Consider the following 22,201-nt stretch of genomic DNA (forward strand, 5'->3'; position numbering starts at 1 on the left):
AAATAATATAGATTTTGAAAGAGACATTTTAAAAGTGAGATACTACGAACTTTATGAATAGAATGAGATTACAAAAAGGCTAAACTGAATTTCCTTGAGACAATGAAGGAAGAAGTGAAGTTTATGGATTTTTGTATGTAACAACCAAGCTCCAAGAGACATAAAGGACACTATATGAGCTGGATCATGTGACCCATAATTTCAACATTTGACCTATAACCCTAGAATATTTGCCTTTTTGCTTTTTATTTTTCAACATTATGGAGCTTCATACACCCACCTAATTTATTACATTAATCGTAACTTTTTAACTTTTTTTTTTCTATTTAAAATATTATCATATCGACATCCAAATAAAATTACTTTTTTCATTAATAGTTTTCTTAATAATATTTTACTTTTATTTTACATTAAAAATAAACTTATTTGTTTTCTGTTTTAATCCTTCGATACATAAAAAATGAGTTTTGATAATTTAAAATTTTAGGGGTGTTTATATTTTTTCTCACACCAAAAAAGAAAAAGAAAAATATAGTATCTTTTTCATCCGATAATATGGAATAATGTTAGTTCTATTTGATAAAATTAACTAATAGTAGTAGTTAATAGTCGATTATTAATAGTTGATACTTTATAACACATTAATAACTTATATTTGATGATTAATGATTAATAAATAATATATTAATTTAAGTGTTTAGTAAATTAACAATTATGGAATGTATAGTATTTATACAGAAATGATATTTATAAGAAATAAAAATTATTAATATAACTGTCAATGTTTAATAATTAAAAAATTCATAAAAAAAAAATCTTTTCAAAAATACTTTTTACCTTTATAATTTTTAAAATATATCATTACAGTATTAGAAATTTTTTCTAAGCAAACAAACTCATATTATATATTTTCAAAAATGTCCTTATTTATTTTAAATAGTCATAGAATTTACAAAAATAAAAAATACCAAACTTGCAAGTTAATAAATTAATCAAATTAAAACATAAGTAATAATTTTTTATTTTTAAATATTCTTAATCAAATAAAACATAGATGACAAATCAATAAATTATTTAAATTTAAAATTATCATAGTAGTAAAACTTACAAAAATAAAAAAGTTTTAAATTTGGAAATAAATAAATTATCCAAATTAAAATATTAGTTTTTTTGCTAAGCAATTTGAATCAAGCGGGTTTCGAACCTGTGAGAGAAGGACACTATCAGGACTCAAACATTTCACCGCTAGATCACACACACGGACACAAGTTAAAATATTAGTGATAACTTCACTTTCTTCAATATTTTTAATCAAATAAAAAAAAAATTATGTAGTTTGTAAAATGAGAACTGAATTTTCTAGTGCGATATAGGTTACATTATTTTTAAATAAAATAAATATTGTTTATTTATTGGATAACACTATTTTCAAAAGAAAATAGCACTTAAAATGGTGATAATAAATAAATAAAATAAATTATTTATTCATTACTTATATTTATATTTGATTAAAAATATTGAAGAAAGTGAAATTATTAGTTATATTTAATTTTGCTGATTTATATATTTGCAAATTTGATCTTTTTATTTTTATTTTTGCAAGTTTTACTATTATGGTCATTTTAAATTAAAACGTATTATTAATTTATATTTTTATTTAATTAAAAATATTGAATATGTGAAATATTATCTATATTTTTATTTGATTGATTTATTAATTTGCAAGTTTGGTAATTTTTTTATTTTTGTAAATTCTACGGCTATGACTATTTAAAGTAAACTTTACTATCTTGATAATATTATATTAATTATAAAAATAAAATCTGTTTATGAAAATTTTAAATAATTACAAGTTAAAAAAAAAAACACAGGCATATGAGAATGTCTTTTTTATATGAGAATCTGAAAATGAATCTGAACCATTAGATTTTAAAATAAATGGTGGAGAAATAAAAAAAGATTCACACATAATCTCCACCATTTATTTTAAAATCTAATGGTATGGTTCAGATTCATTCTTACTTTCTCATATAAAGAAAACATTCTCAAATGATATGCCATATATATATATATATATATATATATATATATATATATATATATATATATATATATATATATATATATATATATAGGGGACGACTCAAGTGAGAACACTTGGTTATTATGAGAAATGAGAACAATGAATCACGACCATTAAATTTTGATTTTGTTGATTTTAATGGACTGGATTGGTTTCTCTTTCTATGTTGATTTAAAATAAATCAACAATCCAGTCCATTAAAATCAACAAAATCAAAATTTAATGGTCGTGATTCATTGTTCTCATTTCTCATAATAACCAAGTGTTCTCGCTTGAGTCGTCCCCTATATATATATATATATATATATATATATATATATATATATATATATATATATATATATATATATATATATATATATATATATATATATATATATATATACGAGGAGGGTTATATTTATTCAAAGAGCAAGTGTTCAACACTTACTCCAAAACTTAACCATTGATTATCATTAATCCAACGGCTTTAATTAAAGTTTTATATAAAAAAATATTTCCAAAAATAATTAGATTAATTGATCAATTAAAACCGTTAGATTAATGAAAATCAATGGTTAAGATATATGAGGGCATATCATATGAGAATGTGAGAATGAATCTGAACCATTGAATTTTAAATTAAATGGTGGAGATTATGTGTCAATATTTTTTTCTCTCTCATCCATCATTAAAATAAAAGATTGAAGAGAGATAAAAAAAAATTCACACATAATCTCCACTATCTATTTTAAAATTCAATGATTCAAATTCATTCTCACATTCTCATATATATATATATATATATATATATATATATATATATATATATATATATATATATATATATATATATATATATATATATATATATATATATAAAAGTTAAATAACAGCTATTAAACAAAATGTTTTTATTAATTTGAGTTTAAAAACAAAGTTAGAAATTAATTTTTTTCTTACCAAAGAGATTTGTTGTTTTATGTCTTATGCATAATCAACAACATGTTTCAAACTCATTACATGATAAAGTTTTAATAATCTAAAACTTTACACAAAACAATTTTCCCACATAACTATCAAAAACACAATTTCACACAAAATTAATTAATATCCTCACAATGGCAAACCAACTTATCAAGACTATTATTCCTATGACAAAAATTAATATCAAATCATTAAGGAACCCACGTGAAGAAACATGAATAATTAAACTTTACACTTCACAAACAGTACTATATGAATTTGAATATACAAATAAATGAGAATATGATGAGACACAGACACTAGATCACATTCACATGCTATGTATAAAGCAGAAAAAAGTCTTACCAATTTATACAAAGTAAAATCTCACTTTCAATTTGACCCAATAACCTTACTCAAACCTTCTAATTCAGGAATAGTGATAACAAAATTACAAATACATAATTCCACACAAGCATAATTATTCAACCAAGACAGTGGGGTATATATGTTTTTGTTCATTAATTTTGATTAAAATCATTGATGGAATTAGCATCCATTAATCATCATCATTAGTTATTAATCATCAATTTATCAGCAACAACAACCTTAAAATCAATCGTAAGCATTACTTTTTGTGAGCACAGAAACCAAGGTAGGAAAAAAGTGTGAAACAAAACCTGTTAAATAGAATGGAAGACAAATGCCAAAGAACAGAACCAAACAGTGTAAGACATTAAAAAACTTGTTGGTTTTTTGTGATCAAAATTCAAAGCTTGTTTCAAAAGTTTTCATTTTTTTGGGTTATATGTTCATCAACATCTCATTCTTGTTTGAAAAATTGAAACTTTTCACACTTTTTCCACAATGGTAAACAAACTTGAGACATTCATTCAATTCATTACATAATTCTCTGTCTGGTTTTTTTCTTTCTGGTTTCTGTTGTTGAATTTGAAACATGTTCATACAGGGAGACAAAGAAGTAAAACAAGAACTCAAACCTATCATTCAATGGAAGAAACAGAAAGGTGGATTCAGAGCTTCCATGTTCATCTTTGGTAAGAAAAGAAAAGCACAAGTTTTTGAAGCAAATTTGATGTTTTTTTTCTTCATTCATAACCATTTTTTCTTCATTGTTGATGCAGTTTTGTCAGCATTGGATAACATGGGTTTTGTTGCAAACATGGTGAGCTTAGTTCTGTACTTTTATGGAGTGATGCATTTTGATCTTTCAAGCTCTGCAAACACTCTCACAAATTTCATGGGCTCAACTTTCTTGCTATCTCTTGTTGGTGGTTTCATCTCAGATACCTACTGCAACAGATTAACCACATGTTTGCTTTTTGGATCACTCGAAGTTATTGTAAGTATAATATTTCAAAAACTCCAAATTCCAAATCCCAATGCCATGTTCCAATCACATAAAATTACATAAAATAAAATTAAAAAACTAGGTCAGGCATTTCGTCGAACATGTACTGTACATGTTTTGATTTTGAGAGCTTGAATTGTGCAGGCTTTGGTGATGATGACAGTTCAAGCTGCATTGAAAAATCTACACCCAGAAGCATGTGGTGAATCAAGCTGTGTGAAAGGAGGTGTGGCTGTGATGTTTTACATATCTTTGTGTTTATATGCTTTGGGTATGGGTGGAGTAAGAGGCGCAATGACAGCATTTGGTGCTGATCAATTTGATGAAAAGGAACCAAATGAAGCAAAATCACTTGCAGCTTTTTTCAATTGGCTTTTACTTAGTTCAACTTTGGGTTCAGTTGTTGGTGTTACTGGTGTTGTTTGGGTTAGCACACAAAAAGCTTGGCATTGGGGATTTTTCATCATCACAGTCTCTACTTCCATTGGTTTTGTTACACTTGCAATCGGTAAACCTTTTTACCGTATCAAAGTTCCCGGCGAAAGTCCGATTTTGAGAATTATTCAGGTCAGTAATTACTAATTAGTCTCTAATTCATTGATTAATGAGCTCTCTAGCACTGACGTCTCTGAGAAAAGGTGTATCTGGGTCAGTGTCGGTGTCTGAAACTGACACTGAGACTTTTGATTACGCTTAGTTTATTGATTAATGAAGCATTATTGTTTGATGCAGGTTATTGTTGTGGCTTTTAAGAACAGAAAGCTACCACTACCAGAGACTAATGAACAACTTTATGAGGTCTATAAAGATGTCTCTTTAGAGAAGATTGCACACACAAACCAAATGAGGTTATTTTCTAAATCTTCATGTGTTTAATTAGTACTAGCATTTCGTGATAATGATTGATTATTGTGTTGATATACAAAATGACAATGAACAATTACACTGTCAAGAACATTATTAAGATTCTTTTTCTTCATGTACTAACTATTAAGTAATGCCAAGAATTTGGGCCTACTATCACTCACTTCTACACGTTCGGTGTTGCAGAGATATACAGAGAATGATGATGGAAAATATGTCTTCATTATGCTTTTTAAGTTAACACCAAAATATAAGAAAAAGTGATAATCATAAATTTTCTGACACAAACTCACTGAAAAAGTATTTCACTCTTTTCTTTTCTTTTTCTTTTTCTTTGTGGTATTTGGCTCAGTAGTACCTTTACCTTGTAGATAGATAGATTTGAAAGTGAAAAGCAATTTCCTTTTCAATTGTCAAGTACCAATGTTTTTTGCTTTTAATCTTTGTTTCCCTATTTTTAACTTGCTTCCTGTTGAATTGCCTGTGAAATCGGTAAAAATCGCACCGTGATTTTGGTGAAACTTTAAAGTGTAGCTTTTACAGAATTAACAATAGAGTGAGTGCACTATGATTCTACTAAACTAAGTTCAATCCAAACATGTTTTTACTACATACATGTTTGGAATCATGATCAGTTTTCTGGAATTATGGTTAACTGTTGCATCAAAGAAATCACAGCGTTACCGTAATTTTGTAAAGTTTACTTTGATTAGAGACATTTGCACTTAAGCATGTGTTTGGAACAATGTTTCCATGCGTGAAAACATAGAAGCTTCAATTTGGAGCATTAGGCCAAACATGCGTTTTTTTTCCCTCTTTGACGCAGAAACAAACGGGCCATAGGAATTATTTATTTATTTTGAGAAGGTAGGGAAGATGGGGTTGCTAGGATGAAATTAAGGAACCAACTTCACATGTACATTAATTGATTATCATTTATTGTTTGTGGTTGAGAAAACATTCATTCCCATTTAATTCCCTTTACACACATAAATAAATGCATGCATTATATTCAAATGATGATTTTGGTTTGTTGAATTGAGTCAGGTTTCTAGATAAAGCAGCAATACTTCAAGAAACTTCTGAGCCTCAACAACCATGGAAGCTCTGCACAGTGACACAAGTTGAAGAAGTAAAAATCCTAACAAGAATGTTACCAATATTAGCCAGTACAATTGTAATGAACACATGTTTAGCTCAGCTTCAAACATTCTCAGTTCAACAAGGCAACATAATGAACCTTAAACTCGGTTCCTTCACAGTACCCGCAGCATCCATTCCTGTTATCCCACTTATTTTCCTATGCACATTGATTCCAATTTACGAACTTTTCTTCGTACCATTTGCAAGAAAAATCACAAACCACCCTTCAGGTATCACACAGCTTCAAAGAGTTGGTGTTGGACTAGTACTCTCTGCGATCTCAATGACGATAGCCGGATTCATCGAAGTTAAACGAAGAGACCAAGGAAGAAAAGACCCTACAAAACCAATAAGCCTATTCTGGTTATCTTTTCAGTATGCTATATTCGGTATCGCGGACATGTTCACACTTGTTGGACTATTGGAATTCTTCTACAGAGAAGCACCTTCCAACATGAAATCACTTTCAACATCCTTCACATTCTTGTCCATGTCGCTCGGTTATTTCTTAAGTACTATATTCGTTAACGTTATTAATTCTATCACGAAAAGGATCACGCCGAGTAAACAAGGTTGGCTACATGGTTTTGATTTCAACCAAAACAATCTTAACCTGTTCTATTGGTTCTTAGCAATATTAAGCTGTCTTAATTTCTTTAACTTCCTATATTGGGCCACTTGGTACAAGTACAAAACTGAAGATAGAACCAACTCAGAGATGAACTCAAAGGAATTAGGTGAAACACCTTTGTTAATGGTTGGTGGTGGAAGAAAACATGATGGTAAGGCAAAAGAAAGTAGCCAAACGAGTGAGGCCAATACTGAGGGACCCTCTTCTTCTGATGAAACAGATGATGGAAAAGAGAAAGAAAAAAACAGTAGAGAATGGAAGCATAGATAAATATGATATGATTTGATGTTAAGGGAAATAGTAGTATTAGGCTGTGTATGGTAAGCATTGGATGTGGATATAGAAAGTGGTTGAAATTTCTATTATCTTACATGTGTGTGTGATTGTATAATTGATTTGTACTATTGTTGGTTCTGGCACCATCTCTGTGTCTCTGTGTTTCATAGTCAAAGGTTTTCTCTTCTCTCATTTTCTTCTTTTTTGTTATATAAATATAAATTAATGGCATACTTTTACACCATCTTATATATCCTATTATAATAGTGATAATAATTTTCTCTGATAGAAACATGTTACAGTGGAAATATCAGAGTAGACCCGAGGGTGGAAAAAATGGACTTGGTTGTGCCTCAAATTTCTTGTTCAAAGGTCTGTCAGGCTATGTTAAAGTCATCAGGACAGTAATACTATTGGTTTTGGTTTTTTCAGCGTAGAAGTTGGAATTTGGCAGTGGGGTTTTGATTTTGAGTGTGAAACTGTGGATAGCTTCACTTTATAGGAGAATCTCATTTCAAATTTGTACCATTGTTTCTTGCAAGACATGTGTGCCGTAACTTGCAATAACATTTATACATTTTTTTAGCTACAAAAAGTTTCACACCATGTTTATTAATTGATATATTTTGTATCAGCACTTCAGTATGGTAGCACTGCTTCAAACACAATAGAATTATAACACCTAAGTGGATTTGATATTCAATGATTAAGGTATTAATTAAATCCGATTACCTTACACTTTAACCAATTCCATGACAACATTTTAATATGTTGCAACCATTGTTTTGCAGTGTTATACTTGTTCCAAAATACCTTTTTGTTCCAACCTTTTCGTATAAGCCATATGCGAGTGAACTAAATAGTTTTGAACTTCTCTTCTTTCGCCCTTCCACCACTATCTATTAATCTTACAAACAGTAAAAAAAGTTTTTCATGAGTTGATCAAGTTACTGTAGACACTTTGTTGCATCCTGATCTACTCTAGTAATTCTGTTCATACCACCAATACAACCACCAGTCTCATGAACTGAAACATTGTCTGATTTTCAACTGCTATAGGCTAATCTTAGAGTACAAGGTGCTAATGAGTTGCTGAACAATATGTACAATATCATTCGACAACAAAACTCATAAATGATAGAAGAAAGGTTGCTTCTCCTTAAAGAAAGCTTGCACAACAAACCTCAGAAGGGAAACGCTGTGCAGGAATCCGTTTCAAAGAGAAGTATCAAACTCCTCCTCAGGGTCTCGTGGGAGACTGATGTATGTCATGTTCATCTTCGTGAGCAGGTAGAAAAGCCATTAGCAAAGAATTCGCAAAAGCATCCCTTTTACGTCTGCATTTTAGACAGTCAAATATCAAAGGCACTAGAGAAACCTCCTAACCAGAATGAGTACAATGCGAAAGGAGATCTCAACGAGCACTTGAAATTCATCGATGAGCATCAGAACTACCTCCACCGCTCATGAAGAATCCCAAGTGCAAATTATTTGCACTAACTTTGACGGGATCTGTCAAGTTGTGGTTCAAAGCTCTGCCGAACGGGAGTATTGAGTCATGAACCAACCTATGCAAGAGCTTTACAACTTATTTCACATAATGGAAAAGGAAGCCAGTGATGATAGTTTCCCTACACTAGATAACACACGGAAAGAATGAGATCTTATAGTCCTACTTCAATTTTTTCACTCAAGTGGTCGTGGAAGTGGAACGGACTGAAGAGGGTCTAAAATGCTGGATATTGGAGAACAGTCTGTAACGGGATAACTTCTTCAGGCAGAAGTTGGGATGAAGAAAGACTCGTACTGTGTAAGAGCTCTTCAATAGGGCACAACCTTTCATCAACCTTGAGGAGAAGCTTAACATCGGTTCAACAATCCAGGCGCAATAGATGGAAACTCCGGTCACTCATTCGAGAAAGACTCTCACATGCAGATATATGAGTCAGACTAAGGATCCCATGATCGATACAATACATATACTTCTTTGAATGCCTCACGAGAGAAAAGTTACCAAGAGTGTGTCAATATGGAGTTCCGGAAGGGAATAGTCAAAAACCCCTTCCTCGTCAGAAAGTTATCTAAAACAGATAAGACAAAATACTTCCACTTCCACAAGGGCTACAACCACAATACTGATTATTGGATATTTTTTTGGTTCTACATCTATAATCCTTAAGTTTTTATGATAACAAAGTATAGAGAACAATTTTGTACACTAATCGTTTCATTAATTGTGCAGAATCTGAGGTTAATGAAAGCCGACTCTGGAGTCTAGCCAAAGCAGAAAGCTGACCCTGGACACTGAACAACGCTGACTTTGGACTCTGAACAAAGCTGACCCTGGACTCTAGACAAAGAGACTATGGACTCTAAAATTCAACATATTCTGGAGTAAAGTTGGGATACAAAGTATTGTTCATCTGACAGTCAATCATTTGGATAAATAAGATAACGCCTTTGAATCAAACAATCCATATTTACTCGGATAACTCGAGCCTCATTTTCAATAGACTCTGAAGTCTAATAATCAAGGCTCTGAACTGTGATCAAGCTTCAAGACATCTTAAATACAAAGCCAATGATTGAGATAATTAATTGAAAGAATATTTTTGGAGATAGTACATTCAAGCGGTAAAATCAAATACTCCCATAAAAGGACAGATATGATGGAACTCTTAAAGGACTATACTACCAATAGATCTCCACAATTCTCGACTCAACCTCGTACCACTATTATAGCTGTGAAATTGATGAAGTTTCCAATTCCATCCTCCAACATTACTATTCATCATCTTCCAATTTCTTCCTCCAACGATACTATTCATCATATATATATATATATATATATATATATATATATATATATATATATATATATATATATATATATATATATATATATATATATATATATATATAAAGAGGACAAGGAATTTCAAATAAATGTGGATGTGACAACAACACAACGAGTATGAGACCGTGTGAGTGAAACAACAACAACAACGAGAAAAATAAGAAAACAACTACATCACTCACTACACTTATAGAAAATTCTTATATATTTTCTTAAGTGTAATTTTTGAAATTCACATTGTGTATCTACTTGTTTAGAAGAATTCTTATAAACACACAATTTGTATTGTAACTTCGGTAAAATTCCTTGAGGGACTATGTTTTGTCTGTAGCCTCGAGAAGTTTTTGACAATTTGTCATTGAGTTTGTATTTGTTGAAGGACTAGGTTTAGTCTGTAGCCTCGAGAAGTCATTGACAATTGGTCTTTGAGTTATAATCTGGTTGATTAGTGGATTAAGTCCTTGTGAGAAGGCGAAAATACTCTGACGAGTGGAATGAATTAGTTTTGTTAATAGTGAACCATGATAAAAATCTTTGAGTATCTTTTATCTTTTGTCATAGAGAAACCCAATTCAAACCCCTATTTCTAGTGTTTCTTGAACCGTCACTGATGACTGCATCTCATTGAAAGACGAAATCAAATGGTTGATAAAGAAAAACCTCTTGTTTCAATATGCCAAGGGCAACAAAATGAATAGGGAAGAATGACCCAAAATAGCCCCCCTAAAAGTTATGGATGTCGTGGTGAACGAAGAGAGGATCAATGACGAAAATAAGGGAGCAAGCAAAGGGAAGCACTGACACATTGTTGCTATCACCAGTGGGACGCCCCAACAGACTATCCCATCTACGGGGACACTGAAGAGAAAAATTGTTGAATTAATGGTTCCCCATAAGAAGGACAAGGGCACACTAACTAATATCCCTGACAGGCCAATGCTCGAGTTTCGAGATTGTGAGAAATTCTAAGAGACCCCAAACGAAATCTCCCCCTTGGTCATTATTGCTAAGGTCAGACATTTAGATATCCCCTGAAGATTGATTGATGGTGGTATCTCATGCAACATAATGTACTTCGAGTTGTTTGAGAACATGGGCCTAAAAAGGGGAAATTTGTGGCCATATGAAGGGTCACAATTACAGGCGTTGAAAGATACAACAACCCACATATAGGGGTATGTTGAATTAATGATATCTATAGGATATGGAAGTAATGTACGAACTTTGAGCTTGCAATTCCTTGTAGTCAATTGCAAGAGTGCCAACAACTTCATTCTGGGCAGACCCTTCGTAGTCTCCTAGGACGCAGTGGCCTCACCGATCCACCTCAAACTCAAATTTTTAAACCTTCACAGAGAATCGACCATGTTTAATGTTGATCTTGAATGAGCCAAAATGATACATCAAGCACTCCAAAAGGACCAAGGAGAGAGAGCAAGACCATGAAAATAACATCCTTAACCGACCACCTAAAGAGCACGAACATCTGACCTCCAAGAAGTGGCTAATTCAACAAGATGTAAAACACAGACAATAAGTAACAATTAGTCCACTCATTTATGTTTTTGAATTTGTATTTGATGTTATTTCTTGTATAATCAATTATCTCATAAGTGTATGATGAATTCTCAATTGTTAATGAAGAAATTGCAAAGGAGGATGTAAATGCTCTACTAGATGCAAGGTGTTCTCAAGGAATCCAAAATGGTTGTTATACTAGAAATGAATGACTCATTTAAACTTTGAGCCAAGGAGGCATTCTCAAGGCTCAGAGCTTCTAGATCTCCTTGAACCATATAGAGGGGCTCTTGAGTAAACGATAAAGTATCCCGAGCAGAATCTATAACTTAATCTTTCATTACTATTGACCTAACAAAAAAAGTTACCTGGTTAACTAGCGGGTCAAGGAGATTTGGGATACTCAAAGCTTCACATACCCCTCTAAAAGAAGCAGGAGCTTTCTATATTTCTTGCAAGTACATTTCCTGTTGGTGTGTCAAGGTATGAATACTTTGTTCTAGCCACTGTTTCTCTTTGTATTTTTGTTCAAACAAGAAAACATCCATACTTTCCTTCCTACCAATAGCCAGAACAACATAAACGTATTGGGTAAAGTACACCATACTTGAAAATTCCTCCTAAAGAGCCTATTCGATCAGGTTGGCCGAATAAGAACAATCCTCTTCAGAGGTAGAAACTCAATGCTCTTTTGGAGTATGTGGACCTGAACTAGATGATTATGCGGGAGCTAGAGGACCACCACGCGCGTCGATCATCATAGATCATTTAAAGCATCTCTGACGGGCCTTGATGATGAAGGAGCGTTGACTCGTCAGAAAATGTTTGAAGGACATGCAACGACTTGAGTTCTCCATATTCCCTGTCTTATTAGGCAAATCACTTCTTCATCCTTTATTAAGTTTGCAAATAATGATAACTAAAGTAAACACATACAAAAAAAATTGATGACAAAAAGTAAAGTACATATGAAAATCACCAAAAATGATCTTCCTCTTCTCCTTGGTGCGAGTGTCCATCAATAGACCAATTTTAATAAAGTCGTTTCAAGAGCTTCCATAAAGCTTCGTCTCGAGGAGTAACACCCTTGATATAACCCAACTCTTTGACGAAACCTACCAACTGTTTCTTCACATAAAGATCCTCCTGCAACATGTCATCCTCCTTGTTTACATATAACTTGTTCCCCATCAGGAAATGACACTTATTCCAGTACTCGGGAAACAGGATGGCATACTTGCACCAGTCATCATGAAACCGAAGACCCAATATCGCTTGACACATATCAGAAACCCAGTCTTCATGGGCAACTCTCCTGGTATCATACATCATGCCCCAAACATCTCACTTCATGTATACAAACAAATCTCATTAAATTATCATGCATAGCAAGTAATGAGTGGCGCTCACCCTCAGTTCCCAAAGACCGTCTGTCAGCAGCCCTATACTTTTTAAATCCAAAAAGACCAACACCATTTGGCACCAACAAAGACCTGTACTTGTCTAGTGAAATTTAAAACCCCTTTCTTCTTCAAAATATGATACTTTCTCGTAACTAATTCATTTTCAATTCCATCTCTCGTGATCAATTAAAGTCGAGTTCTCTTTTGGCAATTAAGTCATTTTCAATTTCAATACCTATGTAACAATTAAATCATTTTCAAATCCAGTACTCGCTTGACAATCAACCTATTTTTAAGACCAGTTTTCGCCTAGCAATCTCATCTATTAGTCAAATATATGCATTGATCAATCATTATATTTCATGCATTATTTCAAGCATATCACATGGTATGCATTAACCAATGCATCGACCCAAAATATATCATGCATCAATGAATTCATCTGCACAAAGTATGCATACGTAACATATGCAAGGATTTTGTGACCGCTTGTGGAAGTCTAGAGAAATCCCCATCCAAGTCAATTGCAATTTCCTAATAGAGTTTTTATATCCATATGAGTGCTTATTCGTTTAACTATAGATAATTTTCCCACATGGTCTCCTTTGAAAGTTTCTCTCCACAAGCTTTTCCCTACTGAGTCCTTTTTGGGATTTTTCCCAATGAACCTTGGTGATAGGTTTCTCCGATGGAGCTTTATGTAAGAGTTTTCCTAGTTAACCCTCTGTGAATATTTTACTTGATAATTTGTTGATTAACTTGCCAATTTTAGTGGTTGAAGTAGCTAAGTATCTTGTTTCGTCATTCAGAAGTAATATACTAATCAGTGAGTGGGTGTTGACCTTTCATATCCACAACGAGTCTCTTTTTTGATCTTCAAGTTGATGACGACCAGTTTGTCATGATATAAGCATCAATCTTCGGGTTAATGATGATCTGTTTGTCTTGGTCTAAGCATTAACCTTCGAGTTGATGATGATCAATTTGTCTTGATCTAACCATCGACCTTCAGGTTGACGATGATCAATTTGTCATGATCTAAGCATCGATCTTCAGGTTGACGATGACCAGTTAATCCTCGATCTAAGCATTAACCTTCGGGTTAAGCACAATAATTTTGTCTCGATCTAAGCATTGACCTTCGGGTTGATGACCATCACCACCTATAGGTCTAAGAGTAACCCTTAAGTTGGCGATGACTTGTCTTTAAGTCTAAGCACCGACCTTTGATTTGGATACGACCTGTCTTGTAGGTTTAAGCACCAACCATTGAGATGACGACAACCTGTCTTTAAGTCTAAGAATCGACCCTTGAGTTGGTGACGTCCTGTCTTGTAGGTCTAAGCACTAACCCTTCAGTTGGAAACGATCCGTCTTTAAGTCTAAGCACCGACCCTTAAGTTATCAACGACTTTTCTTTAAGTCTAAGTGATCAGTGCATTTTGATGCACATTCCTCTACGGTTGTACTTATACATTTCCCTGGTTTGCTTGTCTTATTTTTGTATTTTATAATGTTTTTATATTTTAAATTATTTTTATTGTTATTTGATTTTCGTATTTATTTTTCAGCTTTAGCAGTCTGCACGGAAACGATCATAACTGGAGTTACGGAAGTCCGATTGAGGCGTTCTAATAATCGCCGGAAAGCTAAGAGAAAGAGCTACAACTTTTATGTCGGAGTCAAAGTCAGAACCGGAACCTATATTTCCCAGAATTGCATTTGAAGCTGCAGCACTATTTTATTTTCAGTTTTTGGGTCGTTTAGTAGTGGGTCTGGTTTTGTCATTCGACCCAGTTGGGTCATAAACGTTTTTTGGCTGATTCCTAATAGGTCTAGCAGCCGTGTTACTGTTTATCACGTTTTACTATTCACAATTTTGTTTCCACTCTTTTGCTCTGTACGCTTGAATGGAGAACTAAACATCCAGAGTCGATCTACTGTAATCGAATTCCAAAAGCTTTGAGGTTTTTATTTTATCAATTCAATTTCGTTTCTCTTTCAATTATATTCTATGAATTTGCATTTGCTTAATCTGTTATTTCGTGGAATATTTTGATTAATTTCGTATGATTGTATTCCTAACTGTTAATCGTTGTTTGCGTCGCTTCGTCGTTAAATTGCGTTTCTATATCGTGTTTGCTTAATTCGCGATTGTATTAATCAGTTTGCTTAATTCGGAATAGGAATCCAATCTGTTTAATATCTTTTGCGGTTGTCAATTGATATTGAAATCGAATAGAGATCGAAGCCGCTTAGGGAATTGGTAAGGTAGAAACCCATGATAAGCCGGAACCGAAAACAGTAGATTGGCTTAATTTTATAATCACTTTTTCAAAACAGCTTATTTCAATAATCGCTTTTTGTTAATCAGAAACCAAACCAACCCCCAATTCGATTTCAGTTAGTAATAACTAAGAATCCTTGAGAGACGATATTCGAGTCACTTGTCGCTATCTACAGTTTTATTCAAAACAATTCGTTTTTGATCCGCGTGCGACAGCGGATCAAATTCGCGCCGTTACCGGGGATTCTTGTGAATATTAACTGATATTAGAGTCTTAGGTGTAGTGTTTGTGTGTTTTGGCCATAGTTTTCTCACGGTTTTAGCCAATTCGCGTTTAGGGTCGAAAAATTCAGTTTTTGAAAAAAATTGTGTTTGATTGTAAAAAGTTTTTTCCTACTGAAAGTAGAAAAATCGTACGATTAATACTCCCTTACTCTAGAAGAGTAAGGGAATTCGAGCCAAAATTGCCAAATTCATCGTTTTTCAATTTTTAATGAATCTTTTACTGTTTTCATAGAGTCAAAAAAATCCAAAAAAATTCCTAAAATTCTTATTTGTCTTAATTAGATTAAATTTCGTGTTTTTACATTTTTCTGAATTTAGTTAATCGTTTTTATTCTTTCTATTCGTTTATGCATGTATGGGACATAATCAGTATTTTGGTGTATGTTGAACCCATGGCTGAACAAAGAACACTAACGCAGTTGGTTGTCCCTAATGTGAACTATAATGGTTTATGTATTGACTATCCTACGGGTGATGCATCTTTTGAATTGGAATATGGTTTAACACATTTGTTGCCTAGGTTTAATGGTTTTGCAGGTGAGGATCCGCATAAGCATATGAAGGAATTTCAGGTTGTATGCTCTGCACCTTCCGAACCTTCACTAGAGGATATTGTCAAACAAATGGCTGCAAATAATCTTCAGTATCAACAGCAAGTAGATTCTACTCTCCAGACTTTGCAAACACAGATTGGACAGCTTGCCACTTTGATGAATGCCATGCAGCAAGCTCAAGGATCAAACCAACAACGCTTGGAAGAGCATTCTGTTTTTCAAATAGAGTTTCTTTGTGAAAATGTTGTTGATACTTGTACTGATTTGTTTGCAGATGATTTTCCATCATTGTCTGGTTTTGATGATGTTTACTCTTGTGATGTTTGTACTGACACTAAAATTTGCTCTGTTTGTACTGAAATTGAGGTTGCCTTGCAAGTTGATATTCTTACTACAGATGAGGTTGCAAATGAAGTTGTTCATGTAGATGAAGCTCTCGACACCCCGGCTGCCCGAATCAAACCATCCATTGAACAACCACCTTCTCGGGAGCTGAAACCAATTCCTCAAAATCTTAAATATGCTTATTTAGAGATGAATGAAAAAATTCCGGTTATAATTTCTTCTAAACTTTATTTTGATCAAGAAAGTAAGTTTTTGCAGGTTTTGAAGAAGCATACCAAAGGAATTGGATGGACCTTGGATGACATTTATGATATTAGTTCGTCCATGTGTGTGCATAGGATCTCACTTGAAGATGCAGCAAAAGTAGTGAGGCAGCCCCATAACCTTTGGTTCCTTGATATTGTGAAAGATGAGAGCACCTTCACGTGCCCATTTGACACTTTTACTTTTAGAAGAACATTCTTTGATCCTGGAATAAAAGGAGAAGGAGCTAAACCATTTTTTAAGGACGATGAGCATTACCGAAAGCTACTCCATGAGAGCTCCACTTTGGAAGAAGAAAATATAGAAGACCTCTCTTTGGGAAAGGCAGCTTATGTGATCACTTATCCCCCTTGACTACTCTGGTGTGTTCTTTCCTTTCTCTCACTCTTATTTTATATTAATGTTCTTTCATTGAGGACAATGTATGTCTTAAGTGTGGGGGAGAGAATCATTTATTTGTTTTGTTTTCTTTAAATTTTTGTTTTGTTTTAATTTCAACCAATAAAAAATGCATCTTCTTGAAAGTTTTAGGCTATAGACTGATTTGAGTCGAGTTTGCGGAGACGTGGGAAAAATTCACAAGATCGGTATCGTTCTAACACCGTAAGTCTCCTGCATATGGAAATCAATTTGAATTTTTTATTATGTTTTAGCCTTAAATTCTCATTCTCTGACAACTCTTGAGTAGTTTATTTCAGCAGTCGGCACCATCTCTCACACACTTTACGCAGGAAGCCGATGAATATAAGTGAATGTTCCGATAAGAAAAGAAAAAAAGAGAAAAGAAAAAGGTAATACACCTTCTAAGTTTGGTGATCCTCACCCGGTCACTTAACCCAACGGTTGTGTAATCTTCAAAAAAAAAAGTTTTCAAAACTCTTAGTTAGTTGGTTCAGCGGTTTCTGGTGCTGAACTTGGTAGGGAGGATTACGGTCCGATCCCCCGCAACTACATCTGAGTAAGCAAAGGGTTATGCCACGCAAGTACCAGAACCCCGTGCAAAAGGATTAGAGTCACTAACCGGTCGTCCTGCTATAAGTGTGTGGAGATAACGGGCTTAATGTGATTGCGCCTGAATGAAAAAGAGCAAAAAGGATGAGTAAGTTAGGCTATGGTATAATAATATGATTTGAATTGGTTTGTGTATTTAGGAGGCTTATGTCTGCATATCTGTGGTTAGTGTTCTTACGAATGTCCTTAGTGTGCAAGATTAGTACCTGTCGATGCAAACTTACCCGAAGAAGATTGATAGCCTAGGATGAGTAACTGTTGATGTATTTCTGCTTTCTTTGTTTTGTTTTTCATTTTGCTCGGAGTGCAAAAGTTCAAGTGTGGGGGAATTTGATCAGTGCATTTTGATGCACATTCCTCTACGGTTGTACTTATACATTTCCCTGGTTTGCTTGTCTTATTTTTGTATTTTATAATGTTTTTATATTTTAAATTATTTTTATTGTTATTTGATTTTCGTATTTATTTTTCAGCTTTAGCAGTCTGCACGGAAACGATCATAACTGGAGTTCCGGGAGTTCGAATGAGGCGTTCTAATAATCGCCGGAAATCTAAGAGAAAGAGCTACAACTTTTATGTCGGAGTCAAAGTCAGAATCGGAACCTATATTTCCCAGAATTGCATTTGAAGCTGCAACACTATTTTATTTTCAGTTTTTGGGTCGTTTAGTAGTGGGTCTAGTTTTGTCATTCGACCCAGTTGGGTCATAAACGTTTTTTGGCTGATTCCTAATAGGTCTAGCAGCCGTGTTACTGTTTATCACGTTTTACTATTCACAATTTTGTTTCCACTCTTTTGCTCTGTACGCTTGAATGGAGAACTAAACATCCAGAGTCGATCTACTGTAATCGAATTCCAAAAGCTTTGAGGTTTTTATTTTATCAATTCAATTTCGTTTCTCTTTCAATTATATTCTATGAATTTGCATTTGCTTAATCTGTTATTTCGTGGAATATTTTGATTAATTTCGTATGATTGTATTCCTAACTGTTAATCGTTGTTTGCGTCGCTTCGTCGTTAAATTGCGTTTCTATATCGTGTTTGCTTAATTCGCGATTGTATTAATTAGTTTGCTTAATTCGGAATAGGAATTCAATCTGTTTAATATCTTTTGCGGTTGTCAATTGATATTGAAATCGAATAGAGACCGAAGCCGCTTAGGGAATTGGTAAGGTAGAAACCCATGATAAGCCGGAACCGAAAACAGTAGATTGGCTTAATTTTATAATCACTTTTTCAAAAAAGCTTATTTCAATAATCGCTTTTTGTTAATCAGAAACCAAACCAACCCCCAATTCGATTTCAGTTAGTAATAACTAAGAATCCTTGAGAGACGATATTCGAGTCACTTGTCGCTATCTACAGTTTTATTCAAAACAACTCGTTTTTGATCCGCGTGCGACAGCGGATCACTAAGCACCGACACTTGAGTTGGTGATGACCTATGTTTAAGTCTAAGCACTGATCCTCGAGTTGACAACAATCTTTTCCTTTTAGATCTAAGCATTGCCTCTCGAGTTGACGACGAACTTTTCCCGTTTAAGTCTAAGCACTGACCCTCGAGTTGACCACGATCTTTACCTTGGTGGACAAAATTTTGGTTCATTTCGTATTTAATTGTTATCCACCATGATTACATGAAGATTGTCATCACTCATGCTCTTGGGTTAAAGGTAATTAAATAAAGGCAGCTGTCGTACCCTAAATTTTTCCCATGTTTTTTTTATTTTATTTTTAGGACTATTTCAAAAGAAAAAAAAAATCTAAAAATGTATACATATCCCAAGTTCATAGAATTTGTAAGCTCAGTTGGAAGCTATGCAGGGACATCATGTGCAAGATCGCAGGTTCGAACCCTATTGTATTTCTTTTTTTCGTTTTTTAAAATATTCATTTATTTAACTATAATTTTTTATATTTTATTTATTTTTAATCACAAAATAATAAAAAATTACCAAAAAATATAAAAAAATTGAATTTTTCCAGATTTGTCATCCCTATTTATGTAATAAACTACAAGGCTTTGAGTTTTCGATTGCACTCGAGAAAACTTAGGAGCAAGACTCGACGTCTTCTCAAGCACATTAAAGAAAACTAAAATTTCCCTCTTTTGTATAAGCGTCTTTTTAATATACAAAAAACTGCACATTTTACAATAAACACTTCTACACAACTAATTAGAAGGACTTTGTTGAGTACAACAAATGTGAAAGATATTAATACTTTTTCCTCACATATCGACTCCCGAATTTGAAACTGGATGTGATGACCATGTTTTCGTTCTTCAAAGATTTTATCGATGTTTCCCTTTAAAACTTAAAACTTTGGTGGCGAATCTATAATTATTTAGAGCGTTAGTATATTCAGGTATTTTTTGTGGCGCGACAGGAAGCAAACAAGCATCATCCACTAAACTCGTGACCTCGTTTGACATTTGCACTACCAAGATTTTCTTCAGCTTCATCCCTTGAGAAAAAGGACCTTTAATGGAGTGCGATCTTGTCATGATTAGTTCACGTAATATCAATTATTTTAATTTAATGAATATTATATTAAATCAAATAAAATTAAATATTTATACATCTCCATATCATAATCGAAAGACATCCTGATTACGGTCCTCTATTTGCACTCCAGGTCGGAGAGCCCTCTTGGAAATCCCTCAACTATATGGTGCTCGAGCAGTGCTACATGATCAAACACCTCAGCATGTGCCCCTATATCAATATGACTCAGCACCTGCCTCGTCATCATCGACTTTGAAACGTCCCCCTTAACCTTTTTTATGACAGATAGTTTGTGATGCGTGGATGTCCTCCTACAATGAGAACTATTGAGAGCTATTCTACTTATAGTATGCGAAGGACCATCACCAACATCAATTGCATCGTTGCATATCTCTCTGTACAAGTAGTGAGACTGAGAGACTTGTCATTCGAGATGATGATATAGTCTCTTTCCAGGGCCGGCCTTGGGCCAGGGCAAGCAGGCCCATGGCCTCAAAAAGTCGGGGGCCTCAAAATCGATTAAGTGTTAAAAAAATTATAATAACTATTATAATAAAATATGGGAATGTGAAAATTATGACACAATATTGTTCCAGCCGAGCGGATGCATGATGTTTGGGAATGTCATGTCATTGTGTTGAGTTCGATTCTGGCCTAAAGCACTTGTTAAATAACATTGTTTTTACTATTTTTACTTAATGATATTAAAGACAACTTTCCTAAAAAGACCACTGTATTAATATAAGTATATTTTTACTTACTGATATTAAAGACAACTTTCCTAAAAAGACCAAGTAAATTTTTTTAATAGGCATTAATATAAGTAATTAAAAAAATAACTTATATTAATATAAGTAAATAAAATACATGTATACATCATACGGAACTTTTCAATTTTTTTAAAAATCAATTATATATAATAAATTTCATCATATCATATAATAAATTTATTTATTATTAAATAAATAAGATAAAATATAATAGATTATTTTTTAATGTCTAGTTATATTACTTTCTTATTTTATTTTATAAAAAGTATATTGTTAAATTTTATTTTATAATAATTAATTAAAATTTAAGAAATTCAGCATTATTTTTAATTAAGTTAGTATAATTAAATAGATAATAAATTAAACTATTAAAATTAAAATTATTTTGAACAATTTGATTAGAGTTAATTTAATTTGATATAGTATTTATAAAATTTTATAATTATGTTTAACTAGTTTAACTCCCCATATATTTATATCTCAATTCTAATAAAATATTGAGACTTTTATTGTTATGTCTTAAAGTTTTAAAAGTCCCGTTATTTTAAAATATAATTTTTTTTATGTTTATTTTTAAAATCATGGGAATAGATATCCTCATCTCTCTCCAAAAAAAATCTAAAAAAGAAAATGAAAATTCAAGGTTAATTATTTAATTTTTTATTAAGATTCAACTTTTATTATTTGTCCAGGGCCTCTAAAAAGTCAGGATCGGCTCTGTCTCTTTCTATTTGTTTCATTAATAAACAAACAAACAAAGTTATTTGTAATTAAAAAAAAATCCTATTGGTTTTAAAAAATATAGTGCCACCCCACACATGCAAATTATTTCGTACAGTTCGGTTCTAATCAAAACACTACTAAATTTTTTCAAAATTCTCAATATCAACCTTTGCATTTAAATTGAATATAAATATAATTTGATAGAAACTAGAGACTGTAATGAGTGGAGTCGAACTCGTCCCAACTCGATTCGACTCGTTAAGAATTGATTCAATTTGAATGTTGGTTTGAATTTTTTTCGAACTTTTTTTTCAGTTCAAATTCGACACGTTAAAAGTTCATGAACAATTCGGTTCAACTCAT

The 22,201-nt window shown here is 32.8% G+C and overlaps 1 protein-coding gene across 2 annotated transcripts; it reads left to right on the forward strand.

The window, feature by feature from the left end:
• The first annotated feature begins 3,459 nt into the window (after positions 1-3,459).
• Positions 3,460-7,930, forward strand: LOC131627331 (protein NRT1/ PTR FAMILY 4.5-like). 2 transcript variants are annotated; one of them, XM_058898171.1, is made up of 6 exons: positions 3,460-3,756; positions 3,999-4,086; positions 4,174-4,391; positions 4,545-4,967; positions 5,133-5,248; positions 6,312-7,930. In XM_058898171.1, the coding sequence occupies exons 1-6, from the start codon at positions 3,721-3,723 to the stop codon at positions 7,306-7,308; spliced, it is 1,878 nt and encodes a 625-aa protein (XP_058754154.1). In that variant the 5' UTR covers positions 3,460-3,720; the 3' UTR covers positions 7,309-7,930. The 2 variants fall into 2 exon arrangements, with proteins under 2 accessions (XP_058754154.1, XP_058754155.1); XM_058898172.1 differs by lacking the exon at positions 3,460-3,756 and adding an exon at positions 3,761-3,898.
• Positions 7,931-22,201: the final 14,271 nt, after the last annotated feature.

Source organism: Vicia villosa, unplaced genomic scaffold (assembly GCF_029867415.1).
Source record: "Vicia villosa cultivar HV-30 ecotype Madison, WI unplaced genomic scaffold, Vvil1.0 ctg.000358F_1_1, whole genome shotgun sequence".
Classification (NCBI taxonomy): Eukaryota; Viridiplantae; Streptophyta; class Magnoliopsida; order Fabales; family Fabaceae; genus Vicia; species Vicia villosa.

What these genes read in the sequence shown, in the direction of transcription:
- LOC131627331 (XM_058898171.1), top strand. Translation starts at nt 3,721, where the DNA reads ATGGAAGACAAATGCCAAAGAACAGAACCAAACAGT. An exon ending in AAAGAACAGAACCAAACAGT is followed by an intron (nt 3,757 to 3,998) that starts GTAAGACATTAA and finishes ATGTTCATACAG; the next exon opens with GGAGACAAAGAAGTAAAACA. An exon ending in GCACACACAAACCAAATGAG is followed by an intron (nt 5,249 to 6,311) that starts GTTATTTTCTAA and finishes GAATTGAGTCAG; the next exon opens with GTTTCTAGATAAAGCAGCAA.